This window comes from Porites lutea, chromosome 4 (genome assembly GCF_958299795.1).
Source record: "Porites lutea chromosome 4, jaPorLute2.1, whole genome shotgun sequence".
In the NCBI taxonomy this organism is placed as follows: Eukaryota; Metazoa; Cnidaria; class Anthozoa; order Scleractinia; family Poritidae; genus Porites; species Porites lutea.
The window spans coordinates 47,543,172-47,565,671 of record NC_133204.1 but is presented as its reverse complement, the minus strand read 5'-3'; the positions used below and the strand labels follow the sequence as shown (position 1 = coordinate 47,565,671).

Below are 22,500 nucleotides of genomic sequence, written 5' to 3'. Positions count from 1 at the left end.
TTCGTCACTTGCAAGTCGTTGTCTTCGCCGTTTTGAAGTGAGTGCGTTTTTATTCCTTTCTCAGAGTGGAAGAGTACATCCGGTCTGGTAGAGATAAAAGTATTGTTGACCCTGATCCCAACGGGTTGTATACCAAAAGAAAGCAGCAACGAAGAAGTACACCGTCGGCATCAAGCATAGAACCATCACAAGGTGCGAGATTATTCTCTATACATTTTACTGCAATCTGTCTTGCCATTTTTGTAAGTAATTTATGTGCGCGTTTAAATTCAAAAATTGTTTCTTGTTGTCTCACAGATATCAGTCCTGTTACATATCCTGACAACGGATGGAGTACTTCTCTGACCAAAATGCCAATGTTCACTAAAGCAGAAATGAATGAACACATCACAAGATCTGGCAAGCACATAGCGAATAAAGACCATCATTCTGTTCCCACTTCACTGCGAAAGGCGAAAACATTTCTTGAGGACGAGTACCTTCACGAAATAATGGCAACCAGTGACCAGCATTGTTTTTATTTCAAAGCTAAATGCTGTCATAGCTTTAGGAAAAATGATCCTCCGCACTCATTGAAACTTGCCTTGTGTATTGTCAAAGGGGATGTTTTGGACAGCAACTGTACTTGTGTGGCTGGCAAGGTTGGTTTCTGTAACCATATCTCAGCCTTAATGCTAAAGATCTGCAAATTCACTCTGTTTGAGGCAAAATCCACAAAAGATCTATGTGAAGAGAAAGATGAAAATCCAGAGTTGGCATGCACATCCCAGCTGCAAAAGTGGCACAAGAAAGGTGGTGGAGAAAACATTTTCCCACAACCAGTCATGGAGGTTGTTGTGAAAAAGACTAGACTGGATGAGTCGAGCAGTCCACGAGGTGGTGCAGGTGTGAAATGCCTGCTGTATGAAGCACGCAAGCAGCCTAACTATGATCCTGTACGTGAAAATACTTTCAAATGTGAACTTTCCACACTTGACCCTAACATGGGTTTTGCTCAAATGAATGAAGGAACTTCAAGTACTGAGCTGGCAAGCTCTAAATTTGGGAAATGCCCTGTTGGCTCCATTTTGAGCTATCAGACATCATTCACTGAGTCAAACTTTTCTGCTGTGGCCAATTTGACCTCAGTACCAAGAAACAACACTCCAGTAAATGCCCAAGAACTTAATCATTATCCGAGATTTCCTTTGAGCAATGAAAATGACATGGTTGTACCAAGAGAGCTGAGTGACACTGAAGAGGCGTTAATCAAGGATTTAATTGTTGACGAGGACAGAATTCATTCAATAGAAAGTGCTACCAGGGAACAAGCAGGATGTGATGAATGGAAGACACAACGCACCTACCGCTTCACAGCTTCTAAATACCATCTTATCTCAAGGCGACAAAGAAATCATCAAAGTTTCGCTCAATCACTGATGCATCCCAAGCCCTTTTCATCAAAGTATGTAACACATGGCTTAAAGTATGAACCTATTGCCCTTCAGCAATATGAAAAGTTTATGTTCAACAGAAAAACCCCTGTTGCAGTTCTCAAAAGTGGATTTGTGGTGTCAAAAAGTTGTCCTGTGCTTGGTGCATCGCCAGATGCCAAAGTTGTTGACTTTGGATGTTCACTTTGCTTTGGGCTAGCCGAGGTAAAATGCCCTCACACAAAATTCCATGTCACACCCCTGGAGGCCTGCTCTGACCCCACCTTTTTCATGGAAAAAGTCAGTGATACGGAATGTAAACTTAAGAGGGACCATCCTTATTACGCCCAAGTTCAAGGACAATTGGGGGTTACTGGAGCCAAGTGGTGTGACTTTATCGTGTATACTGGAAAGGGGATTTATATTGAGAGAATACCATTTGATGCAGCCTATTGGCAAAACCTCAGGACTGAACTTCTTCAGTATTACTTTGAGCATTTTTTGAAATTTGCAGCAGCAGATTTTCAAAATTCAGCTGAAGCTCATTAGGTATTAAATGAACATTTCCTCAAAATGTTGCATGTTTCAATTGTGCACCTGGTGTTAAGATCCATTGCTTTAACATGTTTCAACTACTTGTGCACGAAAAAAAACTGTATTTTGACACATTTCCCATTTTATTATACTGATATTGTTTGTAAATTATATTGCTTACAAATAGCTTTATTTATCTTGCTGCAGGCATTCAGATTGTAGGGAAAGGTGCAAGTAAAAGCAGGTGCCAATTATTTTTTTGGCTAGCTATTATTTTATTTCTGGCTTTTTTATGTTCACTTTATTTTGCTCTGTTTCCCACTATCTGAATACCTGGAACAGGCTATTCATTTGTCTATCTTGGCAGTTTTGACAATGTATTTATTGGCCTGATTCAACAACACAAATCCTCCTTACAGGCCACCCTCTAATTATGGTTCTTTATTAATATTTTTAGGACAAAACTTACAAAAATTATTCACAGTTAAAATTTTTTAGATATTACAACAAATTCATTCCACCAGTTTCATATGTATATTGAATGAATACGGAGACCATAAAGGAGAATTGGATTGTTCACATTCCCGTTCACATGGAGACTTCAATGTTAATGTTAGGTTGTTTCAAGGTAGTACCAGTGACACATTTACAAAAATAAAATTAATATCAGTAGTCATTAAAATTTGTTGGAACATAATACTGGTAGCTTCAATTTATTGAGAGGATGACTAACACATAATTTTTTTTTTGGGTAAGCTTGCAGTTAAATAGAAATAATGTTGGGTTGCGCATTGCATAATATCGCACACACAGACCACATTTGGTTTACAAGGCCAAGCTGGTGGAGGGGTATAACCCCATCCCAAATGTGGAAATTTTTTATCTTGTTGATTGCACGTTCTACATGTATGCGCAAGCTGGCAATTTCTTGAGTCTTCACAACATCCTCAGCGGGCATTTGGCTAGAACTTCCTAGAAAAGGGGGAATGTTTAAGGAAACTCCCAGTGGTAACAGATCTTGAATGGTGAACCCTTTGTCTGCCATGACTGAGTCATTGTCTTCAAAAGGCAAATCAAGGAAACCACTTCTCGCAACTATCTCCCGATCTGAAATGCTTCCTGTGTAGAGTTGACTCATAAAGGTTATGGCACCTCCGGGACTGATTCCAATGAGACCTTTAAGGGTTGTATGGTGTTTGTAATTACTGAACAATTCACCATTCAGTTGTAGACTACTTGGCATCTGGCACCTAACTTCTGTGCAGTCAATAATAACTCTGGTCGATGAATATTTTTTCTTAAAATCCTCCGGCATAGTTTTGTCAATAGCTGTTCTAGAAGGCCAAATATTGATTTGCCCTAACCTAAGGTACATAAAATTAAGCCAGGTAATAAAAACCCGACTTACTGTAGACACTGAAACGTTAAAAAGATGTGCAAGATGTTCTTCCGGTAGGCCTTGTCTGAGTCTGCACATAACAGCAAAATATTCATCAATTGGCCTCAAGTTTCTTGGTCTGCCCAGTTTTCTTGACGGTTCTCCCTCTGATTCGTCATAGAATTCCGCTGGAACAGAAACGTTTGACTGAGAAAGCCAGTAGGCTATGTTTTCCCCTTCATCTCCTGGATTCAAATAATTAAAGACAGCCAAAAATGTGCTCCAATTTGGGAAACCAGTGTAAAATCTCATTGAAGAGTCATCTTCTTTAAATCTGTCTACCGAAAATAATTGTTTTTGAAGCGCCTCAATACGTCGAAAGGCAATTTCCAACTGAGATTTTTGTTCCAATACTTGCTGTCTAAGTTCTGTCTCACTTCCAATTTCCGGTTCCGTTTGCATCTCCGCATCTCTCACACTGCAAGAAAATGACGTGCTTCCATCGGCGCTCTCGGCGAATTCAACTGAGTCGTTTGCAGAGTTAACCGGAACGTCATCCGTTAAATCTACGGATGAAACATTTAATTTACGGGCTGCTTTACTTGGAGGTATTTCGAAGTTTCGTGCAATCGGATCCTTTCTCTTGCGTGGTGATGTTCTAATCCATGCGAACACGGAAGGCACAACTCCGGCTCTCAGTTCATTTTTACCGGCGAGGGTTTTCTTAATCTCACCTGGCCTGAAGTGTCTGGAGCATACTTTTGTAGCCTCAGTCACTTTGAAGTATTTCCCTTCATCTCTTCTTATAGCGTGTAGCCATCTCCTCTTCAACTGAGGGTCATCGATCGGAAATTTAAAGAACGATATTTTGTTTCCATTTTCATCACGGCAGCCTTTCTTTGTGCATTCTGGCACACAGCAGTGAGTTGGCATTTCGTTCTTGATAATTATACGGTTTCGCGGTCAGTAATTGAACTAAATTGAACAGATATTGTGCCTGAATAAAGCGATCAAAACACTTTAACCCTTTGATTTGTTTACAACTCAAACCAAGCGTGGCCTCACTGGCCTCGTTTCCATGCTGAAATCAATCCCAGTCCGGCGCGCCGTCGGCCATTATGAAAGTCGTGTATATTTTACGTTTTAAGTCCCTGAACTCTATGGCTACAGTCATTATCGTAGGGACAAAAAGCGACCTCACACACTTGAGAGAAGTTGAAGAGCAAGAGGGAAAGCTCTTGGCAAAAAATTTGAATTGTGAATTTTATCAAATATCTAACTCTGAGGGATATGTTGAGACGCAAGAGCTACTCTTGGCTGCTTTGAGGCGGTGCCTTGATAAGAATAAAGGGTCCCCGTTGTCAAGGGTCAAGGATGGCCTCGTGGAAACAGCCAAGTCATTCCGGAAGAAATCTAGTGGAAATGAGCAACCATCTGAACGAGATACATTAAAATCAACGCGGACGAAATCTGTTGACCATGAAGTTTCAGATGGAGGTGAGACGCCAGAACCATTGAGAACAAAAACGTTTAGTTTTAGTGAAGAAAGAGAAAAGATAGCTGAACCTTTGAGGAAAATATCATCCAGTCATGAGGATCTATCTGAGGAAAGAAGGAAATACAGAAATTCGGTGACATCAACGGCAAGTTTTTAAAACGCAGAGAAATGAACCAGAAACTAGCTGACCGCCCCAATAAAGCAGTTGTATATTTTTTAGGAATTAACTGTCACAAATATAAAAGGAGATGTATCAAGCTGAATTTGATCAAAATTCTAACAGTAGGAAATGCCACCAAATTAAGTGAAACATAAAAATAATCGCTTAAAACATTAAAAGAAGGCATTAATAACACCGAAAATTAAAAAATTGAAATAGATTAAAAGACATTGAAATTGTGCGTTTTTGAAAATTAACTTGCTAGCCTAACAGACTTTGAAAGTTAATTTTTCAGTGTTGGGAAGGATATTTGTTGGAGAAGAAGCCGGGCTGTGATTTTGTTGTTTACAAATAATTTCTTCGTTTACGTTCAGTTCCATAGCGCGTAACGAAGAATAATTGGCGATATTAACGAAATGAACTGGACAGCTTGACAAAACAGCCGACATTTCGCGAGGTCACTACTGGTCTCGCCGCAAAATGACGTCTGAGGAACGAATGCAAAATTCCCTGCTGATGGCGCGTCACTACCCACATTTGGGTTGTGCCTCATACTGATTGGATTAAGCAAATTTTCAACCAATCAGTGACACGAATTTCTGCGCTTGTTCCTCAGATGTCATTTCGCAAGGAAACCATTGGTGGCATCGCGAAATGTCAGCTGTTTTCTAAGGCTATTGTCACGTGACACAGCCTCTTTAAGTCTCTGGTTATACGGGTGTGTTATAGGGTGGACATTTCTGCTCTTTTTAGCAAAAAAATGACTTGACAACAAGCGTGGTTGGACAATAAGAGGGGTATATAATTAGGAAGACCTATCGGTCAGCTACAGCTGATAATCCAAGCAACAACAACAAAGAAACCCGCACACTACCAACACAAAAATTCTGGCAGTACCTTATGTTTAATGTTTAAATTCAAATGTGTTCTAAATAATTTACAATTCATTTTTTTCAGTTGTTTGTTGTGGTTGGAAAGCACATATAACACGCCAACACTGTAGGGTAAAATACGTCTATGATGACTACCTTTATTCTCTCCTATATACAGCATAGAACATAATTTTTTTCTCAACGGAAATTTCCCCGTTTGGTCGAAGACTCTGCACACCCAGGAATATGCGTTTATACATCAGTAGCAAGCCGTAAAAAGCCAGTCGTAAGCACAGCTTATATACATGTGACATAAATAAATTTGTTCAGGATATTGAATAGAGCATTAAATTTCTAGTATCTACAAGTTCAGAAACAGTTTGGTCTTAGAATGTCATGCCTCGACTTCTGTACAATGACTTAGTCCGCAAAAGGAGGCCATCTCTTAGTTTCTTCAGTCCCATTACTCTTCTGTTCCTCTCCGGATCAAAGAAGCTTGACTTTAAATGAGATTTTATTGAATAACTAAAAAGCCTTTCGATGCCTTCGTAGCTATCCGCGCTAGAAATCTCAAAGTAAGTTCCTCCGAGTTTATTTGCAACCACGTGACCCTCATCTTCGGAAACCGCTCGGTAATCACGTAAGTCTCGTTTTGTTCCGACTACCACGATGCTGTATTCTCCGTGGGTTTTTGTTTCTCTGATAAACCGTCCAAGTCTTTCGATCTCCTCGAAAGATGATCTATCGGTGATGGAAAAAAGCAGGAGGAAAAGGTTTCCGAAAGAGGAACACTGAGCTAGTTTTTCCTCTGTGTTCTGTCAAAAGAAATGATAAGGATTCGAATTTAGTTGGATAATTTTATACCAGATACCCTTTCACCAGAAGTTCGTTCTTAACTTACTTGGTTTTCTCGGCGCCTAGCGCCTCTCTGTCCGCGCGGCTCGCTGCTCGCGCTCGCGGCTTATCTCGAACCATCAGGAAATAATTGTAAGAAAGAAACCTCTAACACTTAGGATAAATCCCCAACATTCATGCCATACGGATCTTTGAGACCCAGTCAAAGCATTTGGCTTTCTTAAAAGAAATGTGGGGACAAAGAAAATTATTTCAAAGAAAATGACTTTTATTCATTTCGGGGAAAGGTTAGAAAGTTATATAGTGATTTGGATCCTAATAGACAATATACTGAACGATTGGAATAAGCTAGGGATTTGTGGGCTAGACATCAATATAGTTGTACAAAGAAATGCTTATACTGTTTGGCCGCGCGCCAGACCAAGGCTCATTGTTCAAAGGCCGACTAGTGTTAACCCCGGGTTAAATTTTAATCCGGTTTCTTTTTCTGTTGTTCAAAAGCTCTTTCTCAGTTAATTTTCTCTTTTCTTTTAAGATTATCAAATAATGACAATAATCAAATTGTAGACAAGAAGAATTTAATGGAATTTGCTTTTTAAGCTTTCTTCAGCAGTCTAAATGAAATCTCGCCCTAACTCTGGGTTATCTTAACCTAGCTTTTGAAACCCGGCCCAGTCAACTGAAAACTATTCCGAGGGCTGGGGAGAAGGAAAATTTAAAAGAACTGAAGCCTGCATGGAAAAATAAATTGTCTTTTAGAGTCCACCTTGATAGTTTCTTGATTTCGTTACCTTGCCAGCAGTGTCCATGATATCGACTAAAATGTGTTCTCCTTCCAGTTCAAAAAAATGTCTGTATATCGATTCTGAAAAGAAACGTTTTGGAACGTATGAGAACGCTACTTAGACACGCTATCAGTATTAATTCCACCCGATGTCCACCAGCCTCTATAAAGGAATTAAAGAACAAGAATTAACTACCTAAAGAGCTATCAACTGTAGCATTGCTGGGGAAAACAACAGGAGCAGGCTTCTCAACAGAAGTTAAGTGACAAAAAGAAAAAAAGAATCAACAAAGCTTTTTTTGCATCTTCCCAGCCTCCTAGTGGAACAAAATTGCCGTAGGAGAGAGCGCTCAAACGTTAGAGATGATTATACAAGCGAGATTTATTAAACTTAACCAGCTAGGGCTACGATCGCCCTAGAATAGTATTTGTGTGGTTTCAATTCATTTCAAGTTGAAATTTTTTAACCGACACATGATTCATTTCAGGACAGCTAGAGGAAAAACCTTTTTTAGAAGAGGAAGTGCTTGAAAGATTCCTAGCTCTCGGTTACCACTTTAGAGGCGAGGCGAGGTGAATTGTACTCCCCGGACGATTTTACGGCGCCCTTTCACAATTGAGCGTTGCTTTTGTATAGCATATATGGCAAATGGACCATGAAAGTCTAGTAAGCGGAGTATACCGACTGAGTTTAGGCAGTTCGAATCAAGAATATCCTTTATATGTGTCCACGTAAGACGAGACAACTTCGTCAACTCTGTCTCGTTTTGAAAATGTAAATTTGCGAAGTGTTACATAAATGAATTCTCCGAATGCCCGGCAGAAGAGTTGAAAGAAGTATCATGCACAAAACCTGCAGATGTGAAGAATTTCCCCCGCAAGCGAGGCTTGGTGATGAATTCGTTCATCTGACGTACATGTAATCTTGCATACTTAAGGGGCAAGAGAACGTGTTCTCCTGATAAGGGCCATTGGGTTGTTCTTAAGGTGTGCTTAAAATGTTCGCTGATCGAGTAGTTCATTCGACTGTTTGAACTTAATGAGCTTCAATACGGAACTCAAGAAGGGACACTTATTATATAGCTTATACTGTTGACATGATTTATAAGAGACCTGCCACTTTCTTGAGGAGTTACACTCACATAAAACAAAGCCTCGTCAATTTACGTAGTAAATCGGCAAGTGCCGAGAGCTTTGAGTCCAAATTTGGTAATTGTGCTTTGGGCCATAAGGAACTTAGTTGTGAAATCTATCTTCAGAGAACGCAGCTGAGCATTGTTTTTGCGCAATGCATAAAAATATTCTGCGTAAAGTATGCAAGTTGTCGCGCGGAGATTGCGAGTCAGATGTATTAATTTTAATGACGACACACACTGGGTAAATCTTTTCGCCAGCTGTGATTGCAAAAGAGAGAAATGCCCTTGTATCCAGATATAGCGCCCTCTTTTAAAGATCAATCCAACGCAACTCAATAAGGTCACTTTCTTACTTAACATAAATCCATTTTGAAAGTCATTCTATTATTCTTGATCTATTGTCGAATTCCTGACACTCTTCAGTTATGAAACCACAATAAAATACATCATCGGCATATATCGTGTTCTCCACAGGTGTATGGGCTGTATGCCGTTTCAAATGCACTAATGCCATTATGTCGACAATGATAAAAAATTCCCATGCATTTCCTTACATCAGCAGCAGGTCTGTTACATATCTGTGGTAGCTTTACAAGTGTAAGCTAAAACCAATCAACGTATCTGAATATTTTATTGTTAAATCTTACCAAGGGAGCTGTCGTATTCACCAATGAATCTTCTGGTCAGAAGACGAACAGTCAGAGCTTGTTTTACAAAAAAGAAAAGAGAAACGCTCATCAGTCTGAGAAATGCGGTCTAATAACTAACAAATAATTAGCAAGTTTTCTTTATCGGTTTTTGCACTTCTCTGCTAAGAACAATGACCTCCAGTAAGTGTTTACACTGCGATCATAACAAAAACACAATAATCTAGTAATTATCAAACAGTTTATCTAGCAAAAACGCATCAAGTGTTTGCAATCCACTTAATAATTTATACAATGAATGTTTACCCACTATTTCAATTAAAAAACTCTCGGAAGCCTCTTAGTCTTCTAATATCCACTCCTTAACATGAATATACTAAGGCAAAATTCTACTAAAACGTATGACAAGTGCATAATGATCGATCCTTATAAAGTTCAGCTTCACTTTTTGCCATGACCACTTTGATTAAATTTAGCTTACCGGTTTTTCCAACTCCGTTTTTTCCCATTACCACAGCGTTTATCTTCTTCAGGTTGTTGTGTTGTATTCCGTTCTTCCGTTGACCCATTTTGCTTTGATTCGTTTTCTGACGTAGTTAGCTGTTACTGGTCCTCCGAAGGGCTTTTCAATGCAAGCAGTTTTAGTCCCTTACAACTGACTAATGAATAACACGCGAATACAAGACAATGGTTGAGCTTAGCTGGTCTAGAAATAAGCCTAATTTTGAATGGATCCTCCCGGCCAGTCGTCAAATTCGCCGCTGTAGCTGTCCTTTTATATTTTGAGGCCAAAGGCCTGTCAACACTTTCACTCAATGTCGACCTCCGTACGTTGCACTGTTGTTTGTTGATATTGACTAGCAACATTTGCGTAATAGCCCGTTGCTACGTGACTAACTCTCCCGGATTGGCCAGCTTTCTCACTGTGTGCCCCATGCATTCTTGACATCGAGCATTGAGTCATTTTACAGTGTTGCGACAAAAAAGAAGACAAACAGCTGACAAGTGCTGAACGGTAAACCGTTGTTTTGCGACAAGTCAGAAAGGGTTTTAGTAAAAATTTATCCTTATGGCAATTCATGCAAAATTCAACCCTACTTAACTTGGCCCGGAATGCCATCCCACGGGGTCATCCCGGTTCACCTCTTTGCCTTGATTCATTTGAACTGCGAGTGCGGCGAAAAATGCCTAGGCTACTTTAGCCTCCTACGCAGAGCTCCTTTTCTTCTTTCTCACGAGACGATAATCCACATAGAATGTCTGCGTGGGAGGGTGGATGGCTCATCCATCAGTTTTTCCTTGACAATCTTCTGAAGAATGGAACTGGCCAATATCCTGTCTGAATGACTTAGAAACCCGGGAAAGGGGAATCCAGGGAGTTAAAATCCAAAAATGTCCCGGTGGCGCATCCCCCCCTCCCCCCCCCACCGAAGAAGCTTGCACCTTCGGCTTTAGTTTAGCAAATCGGTCAGTATTTTCCCTACATCCGCGCCTGTCGTTATTTAATCTAATTAAAAGCGTCTATCATGAATAAGCACCATACTTGAATTTAAAGAGTTTAATTAAGTTCATAAACAGTGATTACTAGAAGGATGTCAAGTGAATTTGGAAGACTGTTTAATTTAGTCTGTAAATGCACGCTGACTTGCTGAAAGCCCAGCTTAGTTCCCAGGCGCGCTTGTCTCCTTGACCGAGCGAAACCGCTACCTCGCTGTTGACGGTGACATTACCACGCGAAAGTAGATTCCAGTTTTAGCAGAGCCGCATCGCATGGGGACTCCACTAGACTGTAAAAAAAAAAACAACTAATACCAAAATCATGTAATTATATTCTCATGTATCTTTTTTTTTTCTCTATTATTTTGGTTATTTTGTTAGCTTGTTTTTTGATTGGTTTTAATGCCTTCAACCGATCTAGAGCTGGCCTGAGTTTAAATTCCTCGCGGCACTATATAAATTTTTATACAATATTTATTTTACCCTAGCAGACCCTAGTTACTGCTTCGTATTACAAGACCGTGTTGGCAACCTGGTTTGCCTTTATATCATTTTCATTGGCGATTTCTTTCTGAACATTTCTTCCCTTCAAATCGTAGTTCTCTCCAGCCATCAGGTCGTTGATTTTAATGGGCGGTAACTCTATGAAACTGTCAAAAGTACAAAAAAGGAACTGTCAGCTAACTATCCTTTCGAATTAGTACTGACATCCACCTAAAGAAGCGAAAAATAGTGCACAGTGCCTAAGGAACAACAGAAAAAACGAAGTCTTAAAACTATATATTACCTCAGAAGCAGCAAAGGAATTAACACCAGCAACGCGCAAAGTATAAAAACCAACCCTGGGAAAAAACTGAGAGTCGCCTGGTACACAGAATTGAACAACAAGGCGCCCACCAGTTGGGTAATAGCACTAACAACGCCATGAGCAGAAAACAAGACACCTAAAGGGGGGAATGAAGAAGCAGTGAACTTATACAGATTTAACACTCAGGGGACACTCTTTTTTTAAAAGGGTTTTTAGACAGAGATAAGAAACGAACAACTACATTTGCTTAGGAACGTTTGCATCGCTAGGAAGGGGATCATGATGGGTTCTAAAACACTGATAACCTGTAGGGAACTGAAATGATCATGGCGCGATTTGTTTTTCTCTGTCTCTCGGGCACGAAATCGAAAGAAACTTCACCGGTTATGGCGCATAAAAACCCTAAATGTTCTGAAAAATAACTAAACAACAATTTTCCACGAGAGATGTTCTTTACTCTTACAGACTAACAGACCAACGGAATGAGGTGAAAATGTTTAAAACTTTGCAGTGAAACCACTAGAGTTTCGGGACATTTTGACGTCATTTCTATGGCCTATAAGTAAGTAAGTAAGTAAGTACGTAAGTTATTTAGTAGTTAGATATAGGTACTGTAGGCAACTGCAAATAAACTTCCATAGAAAACCCAATACCGTGACAAACCAAACTTGGCGTTGTTGTTGTTGTTGTTGTTGTTGTTGTTGTTGTTGTAAGTAACAACTGAAAGTAAGTAAGCCTATTTGGTTAGTAAGTAAGTACAAGTAGTAAGTAAGTAAATATACTTTATATGGTCACTGTAACAATAAATAGCTAAAAGCTAATAAATATAAAACTGTGGCCTCTCGAAACGTACTGACCTTGCCCTATACCCTGCTAGTGATTAAGATAAGTCTGTTCACGGGATAATAAATTCATTACCTTGTTCACTGTCTCCAACTATTCTTGACATGCCACCCCCTAAAATAGGATCCGGGACAGCACCAAAGACTCCTATTGCACTTGCTTGAAAAAAAAAAAAGAATACAAAAGTCTGTGAATACACAATAGGGACTTTAAGATTCAATGACACGGACGGCAACGAGAACATCATAACAACAATAGGGTAATGAGCAAAACAACCACTTTGCATCGTGCATTACACTTTTTTGTACATTTCTCTCCCGTTTTTGCACATGACTAAGACGTGAAAATGCCTAATTTCGCATTCTATGGAGAACGTAAACAAGCAACGACGAACTTTTATTTCTCTTTCTGAGCTTAAATATGGTCCTTTAAAATTCAGCTTTAGGAGAGTTCGCCTACAGTTTACAAAGTAAGTGGTTAGGAATAATCGCTATAAAGACTGAAAGAATGCAAATTCACTTTTTAAGCGACGACTTGTTGCCGTCGCGTCGTTGGACCTTCAAGTTCCTAATGACAGCAAGGGACGGCGTAGTGGTAAGAGCACTCGAGTCTCCCATCATTGTGGACCGGGTTCAAATCCCGGCGTCGATGCCCTATGGAGGTTGAGTTTGTTGTTGGTTCTCACCATTGCTTCGAAAAATTTTCTCCTGGTTCTCCGGTTTTCTCCTCTGTCAAAAACCCAACATTTCCAATTTCCAATTCGACCAGGAATAGTAGCGGTAGACGAAGAACCACTATGTGAACGTGCTACACCTAAATCGTTATTGATTGATTGATTGATTTATTGATTGATTATTTATTTCTTTATTTATTTATTTATTTATTTATTTATTTATTTATTTATTTTATACCATGGAAGAGAATTTCTTACTCACCAACAAAAACTAACCAGGTCCGATTTGAAAAGGCCAGCATGATCATAGACAACGCCAAAGAAACCATGCCAAATCGTGCAACTGTCAACTCCCTAAAACAACGCCCGAAGAACTTCACTCCAGCCACGCTTCCAAAACCACGAAGAAATAAAGCAAATGCAAAGAAATACCCAATTAAGGTTGCATTCCAACATAGGGGACTCTTCAATATGTACAAAGTTATAACCCCGTCTACTCCAACTGTTACCAAAAAGAACAAGCCAGAACTGAGCATCGACAGCAACAGATTCTTTCGTCCAGCCTCTCTTTGTTTCCGAAAAAAGTTGAAGAAGCTCTTGATATTTTCAGTGCTGAAGAAGCGCACCGGGGTGTTGTCGGAGGTTCTGCTCTTTTCAGGGACGCAAAACAGGGTCCAGGTCCCAGCGAGAAGGAAGCAGGCCAAGATAAACCAGGCTGACGGGATGAAACCGACATTGTCTATCCATAGACCGCTGGTCAATTGACTGATGACTCCAGCCAGGAAAATCTGCATATAAAGAACGGCTGCAATTTCGAAAGGAAGACACCTTAGCGTTTGATATAACTCTACAAACGAGGAAGCTACAAACCGGCAGATATATATATTCATACACTGCACATTGAAAGAGAACAAATCTATCGAGGAAGTTTTTATTTCAGAACAATAGAGAATGAGCCTTAATTGCTCCAATACGCTTTCCTCTCCCTTTTTGAGAAATCTCTAAACGCCGACGTGATTTCAAATACCGCGCAAAGTAACCACGGCAGATCATTTTCGAGTTTTGAGTGTGTTTAAACACGTTATCACTGCGTTATGTCATGTTCTTCTCGTTTCCTCTCCTTTTTTTCATTTATTTATTTGTTACTGCCACCTAAAAATGTCCTATACCAGGGACTAACCGTTTATCACCCCTTTCCTTTCAAGTTCCCATTCCCGAACAGCTCTTATTGTTTTAGATTCCTGCCTTGCAGTATTTGAGCCTTATGAAAGGACAAACAAAATAATTATACATCTAGTCGGTTTTTTGAAAACCAACCTTACGAAATTTGCAGTCATTTGAGGAAAAATGCGTCAAAAGGCACGTTTCGTAAGCCCGAGAAGCTCCAAAATCATGGTAACGAAGGAAAAGGAAAGGAGAAAAGGAAAGAGCGAGGAGAAGGAAAGGAAGAGAAGAAAAGAAAGGATGGTTGCACTATTAGTTTTTACGATAGCTACTTTGAAGATTGTCTTTGGCCGAAAAAACCGTTTGATGCAAAAGGTCTATTTGGCGATGACGTTATCAAAAATCCGGCTAGACATATATCGCTCTCAAATTACCCTTACCTATTCGAAAAGTTCTCTCTTCTTCGCTAGAAACATCAGCGATGTAAGACGTTGCACCAGTCATTATTACCGATGCGAATCCCGAGAAGCCACTTATAGCCGCGCCCAGGAAGAGAAAGTACACAGACAAATTGAGGTACATCACGAGTAAAAGAACTGTGAGGTCCAGACATGCGCCTAAGATGCCTACCTGCAAGGCAGGTTTTCGCTTGCCACCTTTGTCTGTCCAGGGTCCCCACAGGGGCACCACAAGAAGGGAGGGGATCGTCACAACAAGATTTTGGGCCAAATAAATTTTCGAGGAAAGCGTTTGGACCTAGAATAACAAACAAAGATCTTTTAAGTTAGTCATTGAAACATAATTCCGCTAATTCGTATCTCCATTCAAAGACTAGTACATCGAAACTGCGGACAGCAAGTTCTCATTCATCAAGAACGGAGCTAACAAGAGAAGCCCTTCAAACCGCGACTTGACCGAAGCTTTCATGTCGTTTAAATTTTCGAAGTTTGATATTTTGCAGCGCATGCTTTTTTAAAATTGGAAAACGCGGACTTCAGGATTGCTTCGTACTGAATTTGTGAAGGTAAATGTCTTCAAGACCAAATTCAGCAAGACAGCGCAAACTGGGGCTATGCATGCTGATGAGTCCTTTATGGGCTCCTGGATGTGATGAGGACGAAACAGCTGTCCATCGCCGCCGCACCCGCTTAGGTGAAATGGCCGTGCGCATGCGTAATGTTCTGTTTATCCCGTGGAGCTGGTAGTGTGTGCTTCCTTTAGTTGCTGAATTCGGTCAAATATCTTCGTTAGAGCAGTTTATTTAGATCACAGCCCCTTTAACGAGAGAATTTAGGTCCTTCCTGTTTTCGATTCACTGTAAGTGAAATATGTCTCTCATGCAGCAAAAAGAAAAAACAAGTTGCGCACGGTGGAATTTAATCATTTCCCATTTTTCACTTAACTTACCTCCAGTTCAAGTTTCCACAATTCATTAGTTGCTAAATCCTCGTGATCGCCGCACCCACCATTCTGCTGGCTGAAGTTTTGGTAGGGAAACCCTTTCATATCGCTAACTCGGTGATATATGTATATTCCGGAGACTGGAAGATACATTAGAAAGCCGTCGAAGTAGAAAAATACTACGGGTTCCACTGCTAAGTATTTTCTCCACAAGGGAATTTCTGTCTTAGTTTCCGGCATCTACGAATATATAAAATATAATATAAAAGAAATATCTTTTTTATTTGGAAATGGACACAAATGTTTTAACTGCAGTTTGACGCCGTCAGTCAACTCGGTTGGCAAACTGAATTCCGATTATAAGATGATTCACCGGGATCCCAAATGTAGAGGGGAGGAAAGAAATCACTCCAATAAATAGGCGTTCTTTTTGCAAGCGCAAAGGTCGGTGAAAGTCAAACAACAGTGGTGAAGTCCCAAAATCGGTGAAATTGAATTGCCTTCAATTGGTTATCAGCTATATATATCCACCAATCAATTATTTTAATTACTACTGCTACTAGTTGGACACGTTCCGAAGCAGAAGGGTAATGTGGAGTTGATGAGCTGATGAGCATGTTAGCAAAGAAAACACGGTTAACAAAAATAGGCCCAATGACATTGAAGAAAATAAGTCTACATGACATGGAATTTGATTCAATGTTCGAAATGTACAGTTAAACATGACAACACCATTCTTTGAAAATTGTGCCGGAATGATTTCGGATTAATAGGCGGAACAGGTCGCTGAATGCATGCAAAACACGATCGCAGTGACTCAGTGCTGGGGGCAAAAGTAGTTGTGCTGACGGAGGTGCGGGCAACCGTTCGGAAAACCCTACGATACAAAATTACATAGTCACTCTTTTATTGCGCCAAGTTACCCTGCCTTATCTGCTGATCCTTAAATTAACTTGTCCAACACTTTCGCTGCGGACGACGTTGCTTGCCACCTCCGTAAACGACCCGAAATGATGCCAGTGTCAGTGCTGACAGGAGCGGGGTAATCGGCTCCTGGCACTGATCACCTAGATCTACTAACATCACGTGCCAAATAACTAAGGCTACTGCCTATATCTTTCACAACGCTAACGAAGCAATGCAAAAACCTACCTTGATATACTGCAATGATGGTTAGTGTCGATGATCTTATTTACTTGTTGACTACCGGTAAATAATATCGGTAAATGATATAAGAAAATATTGGATTACAAACAGCAGTTTACACAGCTCTGTGTCACGCAATTTGGTTTATTATGTAATCTTAGGAGCATACCTTGGTCGGGGCAAAGAGAGGGAAATGGTGCATTTTAGCCCTCGCTGAGCTTCATCTCCTTGATTTTCGCGGGGTGGGGGTGAAAGGGTTACTGTTCCATTTTATTCTGTCCAAGGTTCAGTTGCAGGTTCGCAATAGACTTCGCGTATCCGCCTACTTCGTCGTTTTTTTTTTTTTTTTTAAAGATTGTAAAGCTAGTGAATTACACAAGTACGCGTGAAAAGAAGTTGACGCGACGTCACTTTCCTCGCGGGAGGCGATTTTCACACTCCTAGTACTACTCGTGGTCTTAATCTCGGCCTTGAAGCTCCTTCAGTTTTCTTCGCATATTCGAAACAAAGTAACAAGGAATTTTTCAAGTATATCTCCAAAATAAAGGACAACCCAGTAATTCTAATAAAGTATATTCTCTATTGTTCTAAAGGCCATGACGCGTTTTGTCCTTCGCGCGGCTTCCTCCTCGATTTAGGGGAATGGGGATTTGCTGTTCCATTTTATTCAGTCCAAGGTTGTAGGTTTGCAAGAAACTTGAAATCGCTTATCTAGGCGGAAAAACCTGCCTTCAAGAGGGAAAACGGGGCAATATTAAGTGTGTGATGGCGGCTTATCCGAACCCGTAAGGCTGACAATTTTTAAGTTAAGGGGTGGGGCAATATTCCGCTGAGAAAATTGAAAACTAAGGTGTTTATATTCGCTAGAAATGCATTTAAAACAACTGTCTTTTAATAATGAGTGATGCAGCAAATTTTTAATAAAGTTCTTTTCTCTTTCATAAGAATCTGATGATCTGATGATCTACCCGACCAGCTCAAAAAGGGGAACTACAGTCGACTCCCGATAACTCGAACCTTCAAGGGAAATCGAAAACAATTCGAGTTATCGGGAGTTCGAGTTATAGGGAGCTCGAAGAAACTGGCCGGAAGTAAGGAAAAGAACAGTTTTTGTTGCACAGTGAACATTTTAATCGCATTTAATTGAAGAAATGTCAAGTGAAAATTTAGAGATACTTCTTGATTATAAATCGGAACAAAACGTAAAAACACATAGCCTAAATAAAGTATGCGTTTTACTGTTTCCAGACTCTAAACCTGACACGTTAGTTTTGTGACAAACAACATCAGCCTCCACTAGTAAACTACAAGCCTACCACACGTCAAAGGGAAATATAAAATTCAATGTTTCGGACGCCAGTACAATGTTTTTTTCCTGACGTTTTAAGGGCTCAAAACATAGTTCGAGTTATCGAGAGTAAATTATATAGAAATGATCTGAGGGGAAACAAAAACTACTTCGAGTTAGCGGTAGCCTGCGAAAACATTCGTTTCTCCTCGGTCTTCGCCGCTGGGAACGTTTCGCCATAGTTAATTGAGTGGAATGGTTATGAAACTCGTCAGTCTCCTTTGTTATATGTTTTTGTGGACCTGAAAGTGCACAACGTTCAAAAGAATTCCTATCATTTTGATTGTATTGACCAATAAAAACGTTGCATTAATTTATTCCGTAACAATTTGCCAACAGAAAACAAAGGATTGTGCACTTTCAGGGTACTTCCAACATAAACTGCAGCACTGTTGTTTTTATCATTGATGTTTGCCGCTTTTCATAACCAGTCTCCTCTAATAACTATGGTTTCGCTAAGTTAGCGGGAGGTTCGAGTTAACGAGGGTTCGAGTTACCGAGGGTAAAGTTACACTAAATGTATGACGGAATTCCAGGGGAAATCGATTTTGGTTCGAGTTAGTGAGGGTTCGAGTTATCGGGAGTCAATTGTACTCGAAGCCCATATGGGTTCCTGCTTCCATTAATTGTACTTTCGTATAACTTGTGGGGACATTTTTGAGAGGCATGTTGGAGAGAGGAGAAAGTTTGGCGCCTTTTTTACGCGATTATTTGGTCTACCAACGACAACGCTTATCCTTTTTCTGAGGTTACCGAAAGGATTTTCTGTTTAAAGCAAGCAAAGACACAAATAGACAGGAGCCGGTATAAACTAAAGACATACCTGTAAATACATTTTAGAAAAGGTCATTGAATACACTTGTCACCGTTCGATATGTTGAAGACTAACTAGTATTAAGCTGGCGCGCCCGGTAGTAAGTGAAAGCTTTCAGCGGTATGATTACTGTGATATCTGTTCCTTGTACTTCACCAAATAAGTCACTTCTGCGTCCGTGAGAAGGGAAAAGTAAGGACAAAAGGAATTGTGGAGAACTCCTGCGAGGTGGAGAGTCCTTAGGGCAACAAGAGTAGCTTTCGATGCAATATTGTTAGGTGTGCCTAACATGTTTCCCTTATTAGGAAAAACGTCAAAAGTCATCTGTACTTGAAACCCAACGAGGATCAGTATTCAGTGTACTATTTAGCACGTTGTAGGAACTTTCCCTTGATTCCCTAGCAAAGCTTGGGTTTCTTCCGCCTGGTCGTTAACACGTGGCAGTTCTATAAAGCTGTTGAAGGAAAGATAAAAGAAAATCAGTCCACAAGACAGCAGCAAATTTATCCTTATGGCAAAGAGAAGAGGGACAAAACAAAACAAACGTAAAACAAAACAAAAAAAAAAATTTCAAATATTATTTGTCTTGCTTTTCTTCTGTTAATTGTTCCCCGCAATGATCAGCTTGCTGCTGGTTCTTCAATTTTATGTTATTTATTTCTTTATTTTATTTTTTTAGTGATTCCTCAGAGTTTCACTGGTTTATTCATAGTCGTGGTTTTGCTGTCCAGTTTGAAAGAAATCATGTCCTAAGTACCAAGAAAACCTTGAAAATCACCGTAAAGGTGTTTTTCTATTTACCACACATTCTTTACTAGAATGAGCCACGTAAGCAGCATTTCAAGACATATATTATGCATTTGTTGCTTTTCCTCTTTTTTGGGTCATAACGAACTCCAAGCCGAGTAAAATACTGACAAAACACGAGGTGTGATTCCTGTGCTAAATGCAACCTCCATGAACATGCCATCATCTGTTTTGAGTCCGTCATCAGTACATAGTATTGCAAGCCTATCCGTTGTCACTTTTCGATTTTCCGTTTATCCTTCGTCAGTTTTAAGTAATAGGAGTTTGGTCCTTAGTTGTTCTTGTTGTCGTCGTCGTTGCTCGGTTGCTGTTTTTTTGTAAGTGCTGAACTAGAATCATCAACCGCGATGCTTACCTGACAAATACAAAAGGAATGATAACCAACCCGGCGCGGATTACGAACACTAAGCCCGGGAATGTCAGCCCCAGGGTCGCCTGGTATACATTGTTGAAAATCGCAGCACCCACAAGCTGCATTATAGCGGTAACAACATCATACACAGAAAACAGGGAACCTATAGGATAGAAAATACACAATGACGTCGGCGCTTTCGATCCTCTATAACGATGAGACCTCTCTAAAACACACACCTAGACCTGTTTCCTGCTGTTATTCAGCCATTTTCTTTAACGCTATATAAGGAGGATAACTCTCTCAGTCGGACACATAGTGGTAGTCCCAGCGATGTCAATTTTAAAGAGAGTTTTGACTTTTAGCGCTAACAGCGGAGACCTTCAAGTCGAGGACGACTTTTCTCGCACTCGTGAATAGCGTCATTTGGCATTCTACGAGAAGAATGATTAACACAAGTTTTAGCACTTTGTGATTGAAAGAAAGCTTAAACTCCTTCAATAAGAATAACTGTGCTAAACTTTCTGGTGATAAATAAGTACAATAAAGCTTTCCGGGTTCCGGGTCCTCGCAGTCGTCCTCGCTCTCGAATTGGGCGAACTTCTCCGTTTAAATGGGCAAGCAAAGACCGTTACGTTTGGCAATGAACTTTTTTTAGAAGGAAATTGAGCAATCTGAAGTCGCGTATATGGTAAACAAGCTAGACCTTTGATTCAAACGACTAAGTTTCTTTAGGAACTTAATGACATGTCTACTGAGAAACTAGTTAGTTAATTACCTTGTTCGTCCTCTCCCACAATCTTTGACATTTCACCCATTAGCACTGGGTTAGGAAGTGCATTGAAGATGCCAACAGCCCCAACTGAATTAGTGAAATAATTTAAATTAATTTTATTACTTTGTCTTTTCAGGAAGCTTTGTTTGACCTAGATCTACAGTCAAATAGCCCCTACTTACTTTTTAGTGTTAGTCGATCGTGTGATTACGTGAGTGCGCGGGGCGTTGCTATGGCCTAGCCCGCTCAAGGTCGTCTGCTTAATTATTTCCCTTATTCCCATTTACGCTATCTTGTATTATGCCGTAAACTTCCGATTATAATCCCTGGACTTATACAACTTCCTAAGAGGTTTAAGGAGGGCTTATAAACGGGGGAGGGGCTTGATAACCGAACTGAAAAAAGTGGTTTCAAAACAAGCTACATAAAAGTGCTGATCAAAAGACTTTTTGAATTTGATTGCTTTTTTAAGCTCAAAAACGTCGTAAAAAGTCGAATTCATTTCAATACACGGTACGAGAGGGGGGCCTATAACCGGTTGTATAAGTGGGGGGGGGGGGGTATAAACGAAAGGGGCACACATACACCAATCCATGGCCTGGCCAGTACCTCTAACATGCGCACAGCCATATCACCCGGGCAGTGGCAGCCATGGACAGCTGTTTCGCCCTTATTGGGGCTCATCAGCGTAGCATAGCCGACGGGTCAACCCGTGTCTCAAAGACCCTTTTCTGCCGAGGCGAGGGCAAAGCACTATTTTAAGCGCCAACTCTACACAATACATGTGGGAGCTGTTGGATGGGATACGTGAGGTACTGGCCAGGCCGTGGGTCGGTGTATGTCTGCCCTTTGCTTTAAGTTTGTCTTACGTATATGATGTTTTCATCATTTTACATTGTAATTCATTTTTGTCCTATTTTTTTTTTTTTCAGTTTGTAACACAGCTTCAACGCAAATCAGCGATCATCTGTTAGAATTCTGTGTTGAAATAAAGTTCATTGAAGGGGAGGGCCTAATCTCGTTCCCAGACCTCTTAGTGTAAGCCAAAGAGAGGACTGGGAACGTTAATAGCAGAGATACCCCGGGACGGACCGGGAGAAAGGTTGTTTGGATAAAAAAGACCTTTTAAAAAGATGTTAGATCCCGAATACGATTTTATTCGTCCTATTTACTTACCAACAAAAATCATCCAAGTACGATCTGAAAAAGCAAGTAGAACCGATGCACTCATAAACGTCACTATACCGATACGCACAACATTCATCTCCCGAAAACAACGTCTAAAGATCTCTACCCCGACTACGCTTCCAATACCTTCCACAAACATTTCAAAAGCGGCGCAATAACCCACCAACTTGGGGCGCCAACAGAGAGGACTTCTTAGTACATAAAGCGTCTCTACGCCACTGCTACCCACTCTGGACAAGTATATGACCCCTCCACAAAACATCAGCAGAAAGAGATTCTTTCTTCCAGCTTCTCTTTGCAATCGGAACAAATTGACAAAACCCTTGATATTTTCAGTGCTGAAAAAGCTAGCTGACGTGTCTGTTACTGGCTTTGGAATTTCTGGCACGCAGAATAGTGTCCAGACCC

At 40.3% G+C, this 22,500-nt stretch overlaps 6 protein-coding genes across 6 annotated transcripts in view; 2 read left to right on the top strand and 4 right to left on the bottom strand.

Annotated features, from left to right (window-relative positions):
• Positions 1–1,961, top strand: part of LOC140933081 (uncharacterized) — a 2,161-nt gene extending 200 nt beyond the window's left edge. The window contains exons 2-3 of the mRNA XM_073382599.1: positions 65–192; positions 298–1,961. Coding sequence (XP_073238700.1) covers positions 65–192; positions 298–1,961 — 1,792 coding nt within the window. The remainder of the gene's footprint in view (positions 1–64; positions 193–297) is intronic.
• Positions 1–6,050, top strand: part of LOC140935982 (ras-related and estrogen-regulated growth inhibitor-like) — a 14,246-nt gene extending 8,196 nt beyond the window's left edge. The window contains exon 5 of the mRNA XM_073385562.1: positions 4,454–6,050. Within this exon, the coding sequence (XP_073241663.1) occupies positions 4,454–4,979 (526 nt within the window). The 3' untranslated portion in view covers positions 4,980–6,050. The remainder of the gene's footprint in view (positions 1–4,453) is intronic.
• On the bottom strand, positions 2,710–4,257 carry LOC140933080 (uncharacterized). The gene is made up of 2 exons (XM_073382598.1): positions 2,921–4,257; positions 2,710–2,770 (listed from the first exon to the last, which is right to left on the bottom strand). The coding sequence occupies exons 1-2, from the start codon at positions 4,255–4,257 to the stop codon at positions 2,710–2,712; spliced, it is 1,398 nt and encodes a 465-aa protein (XP_073238699.1).
• Positions 6,051–6,215: 165 nt separating the features above from the next.
• On the bottom strand, positions 6,216–10,598 carry LOC140935981 (ras-related and estrogen-regulated growth inhibitor-like). Its single transcript, XM_073385561.1, has 4 exons — positions 9,758–10,598; positions 9,277–9,333; positions 7,501–7,574; positions 6,216–6,669 (listed from the first exon to the last, which is right to left on the bottom strand). The coding sequence occupies exons 1-4, from the start codon at positions 9,843–9,845 to the stop codon at positions 6,241–6,243; spliced, it is 648 nt and encodes a 215-aa protein (XP_073241662.1). The 5' UTR covers positions 9,846–10,598; the 3' UTR covers positions 6,216–6,240.
• A 686-nt stretch (positions 10,599–11,284) lies between these two features.
• LOC140934785 (proton-coupled folate transporter-like) lies at positions 11,285–15,898 on the bottom strand. The gene is made up of 6 exons (XM_073384351.1): positions 15,669–15,898; positions 14,702–15,017; positions 13,360–13,902; positions 12,500–12,583; positions 11,561–11,717; positions 11,285–11,423 (listed from the first exon to the last, which is right to left on the bottom strand). Exons 1-6 carry the CDS (start codon positions 15,813–15,815, stop codon positions 11,285–11,287), a joined length of 1,386 nt encoding a protein of 461 aa, XP_073240452.1. The 5' UTR covers positions 15,816–15,898.
• Positions 15,899–18,334: 2,436 nt separating this feature from the next.
• LOC140934784 (uncharacterized) overlaps positions 18,335–22,500 on the bottom strand; it is a 4,946-nt gene continuing 780 nt past the window's right edge. Inside the window, exons 3-6 of the mRNA XM_073384350.1 lie at positions 22,081–22,104; positions 20,908–20,991; positions 20,133–20,292; positions 18,335–19,424 (exon numbers count right to left, since the gene is read on the bottom strand). Of these exons, the coding sequence (XP_073240451.1) occupies positions 19,337–19,424; positions 20,133–20,292; positions 20,908–20,991; positions 22,081–22,104 (356 nt within the window). The 3' untranslated portion in view covers positions 18,335–19,336. The remainder of the gene's footprint in view (positions 19,425–20,132; positions 20,293–20,907; positions 20,992–22,080; positions 22,105–22,500) is intronic.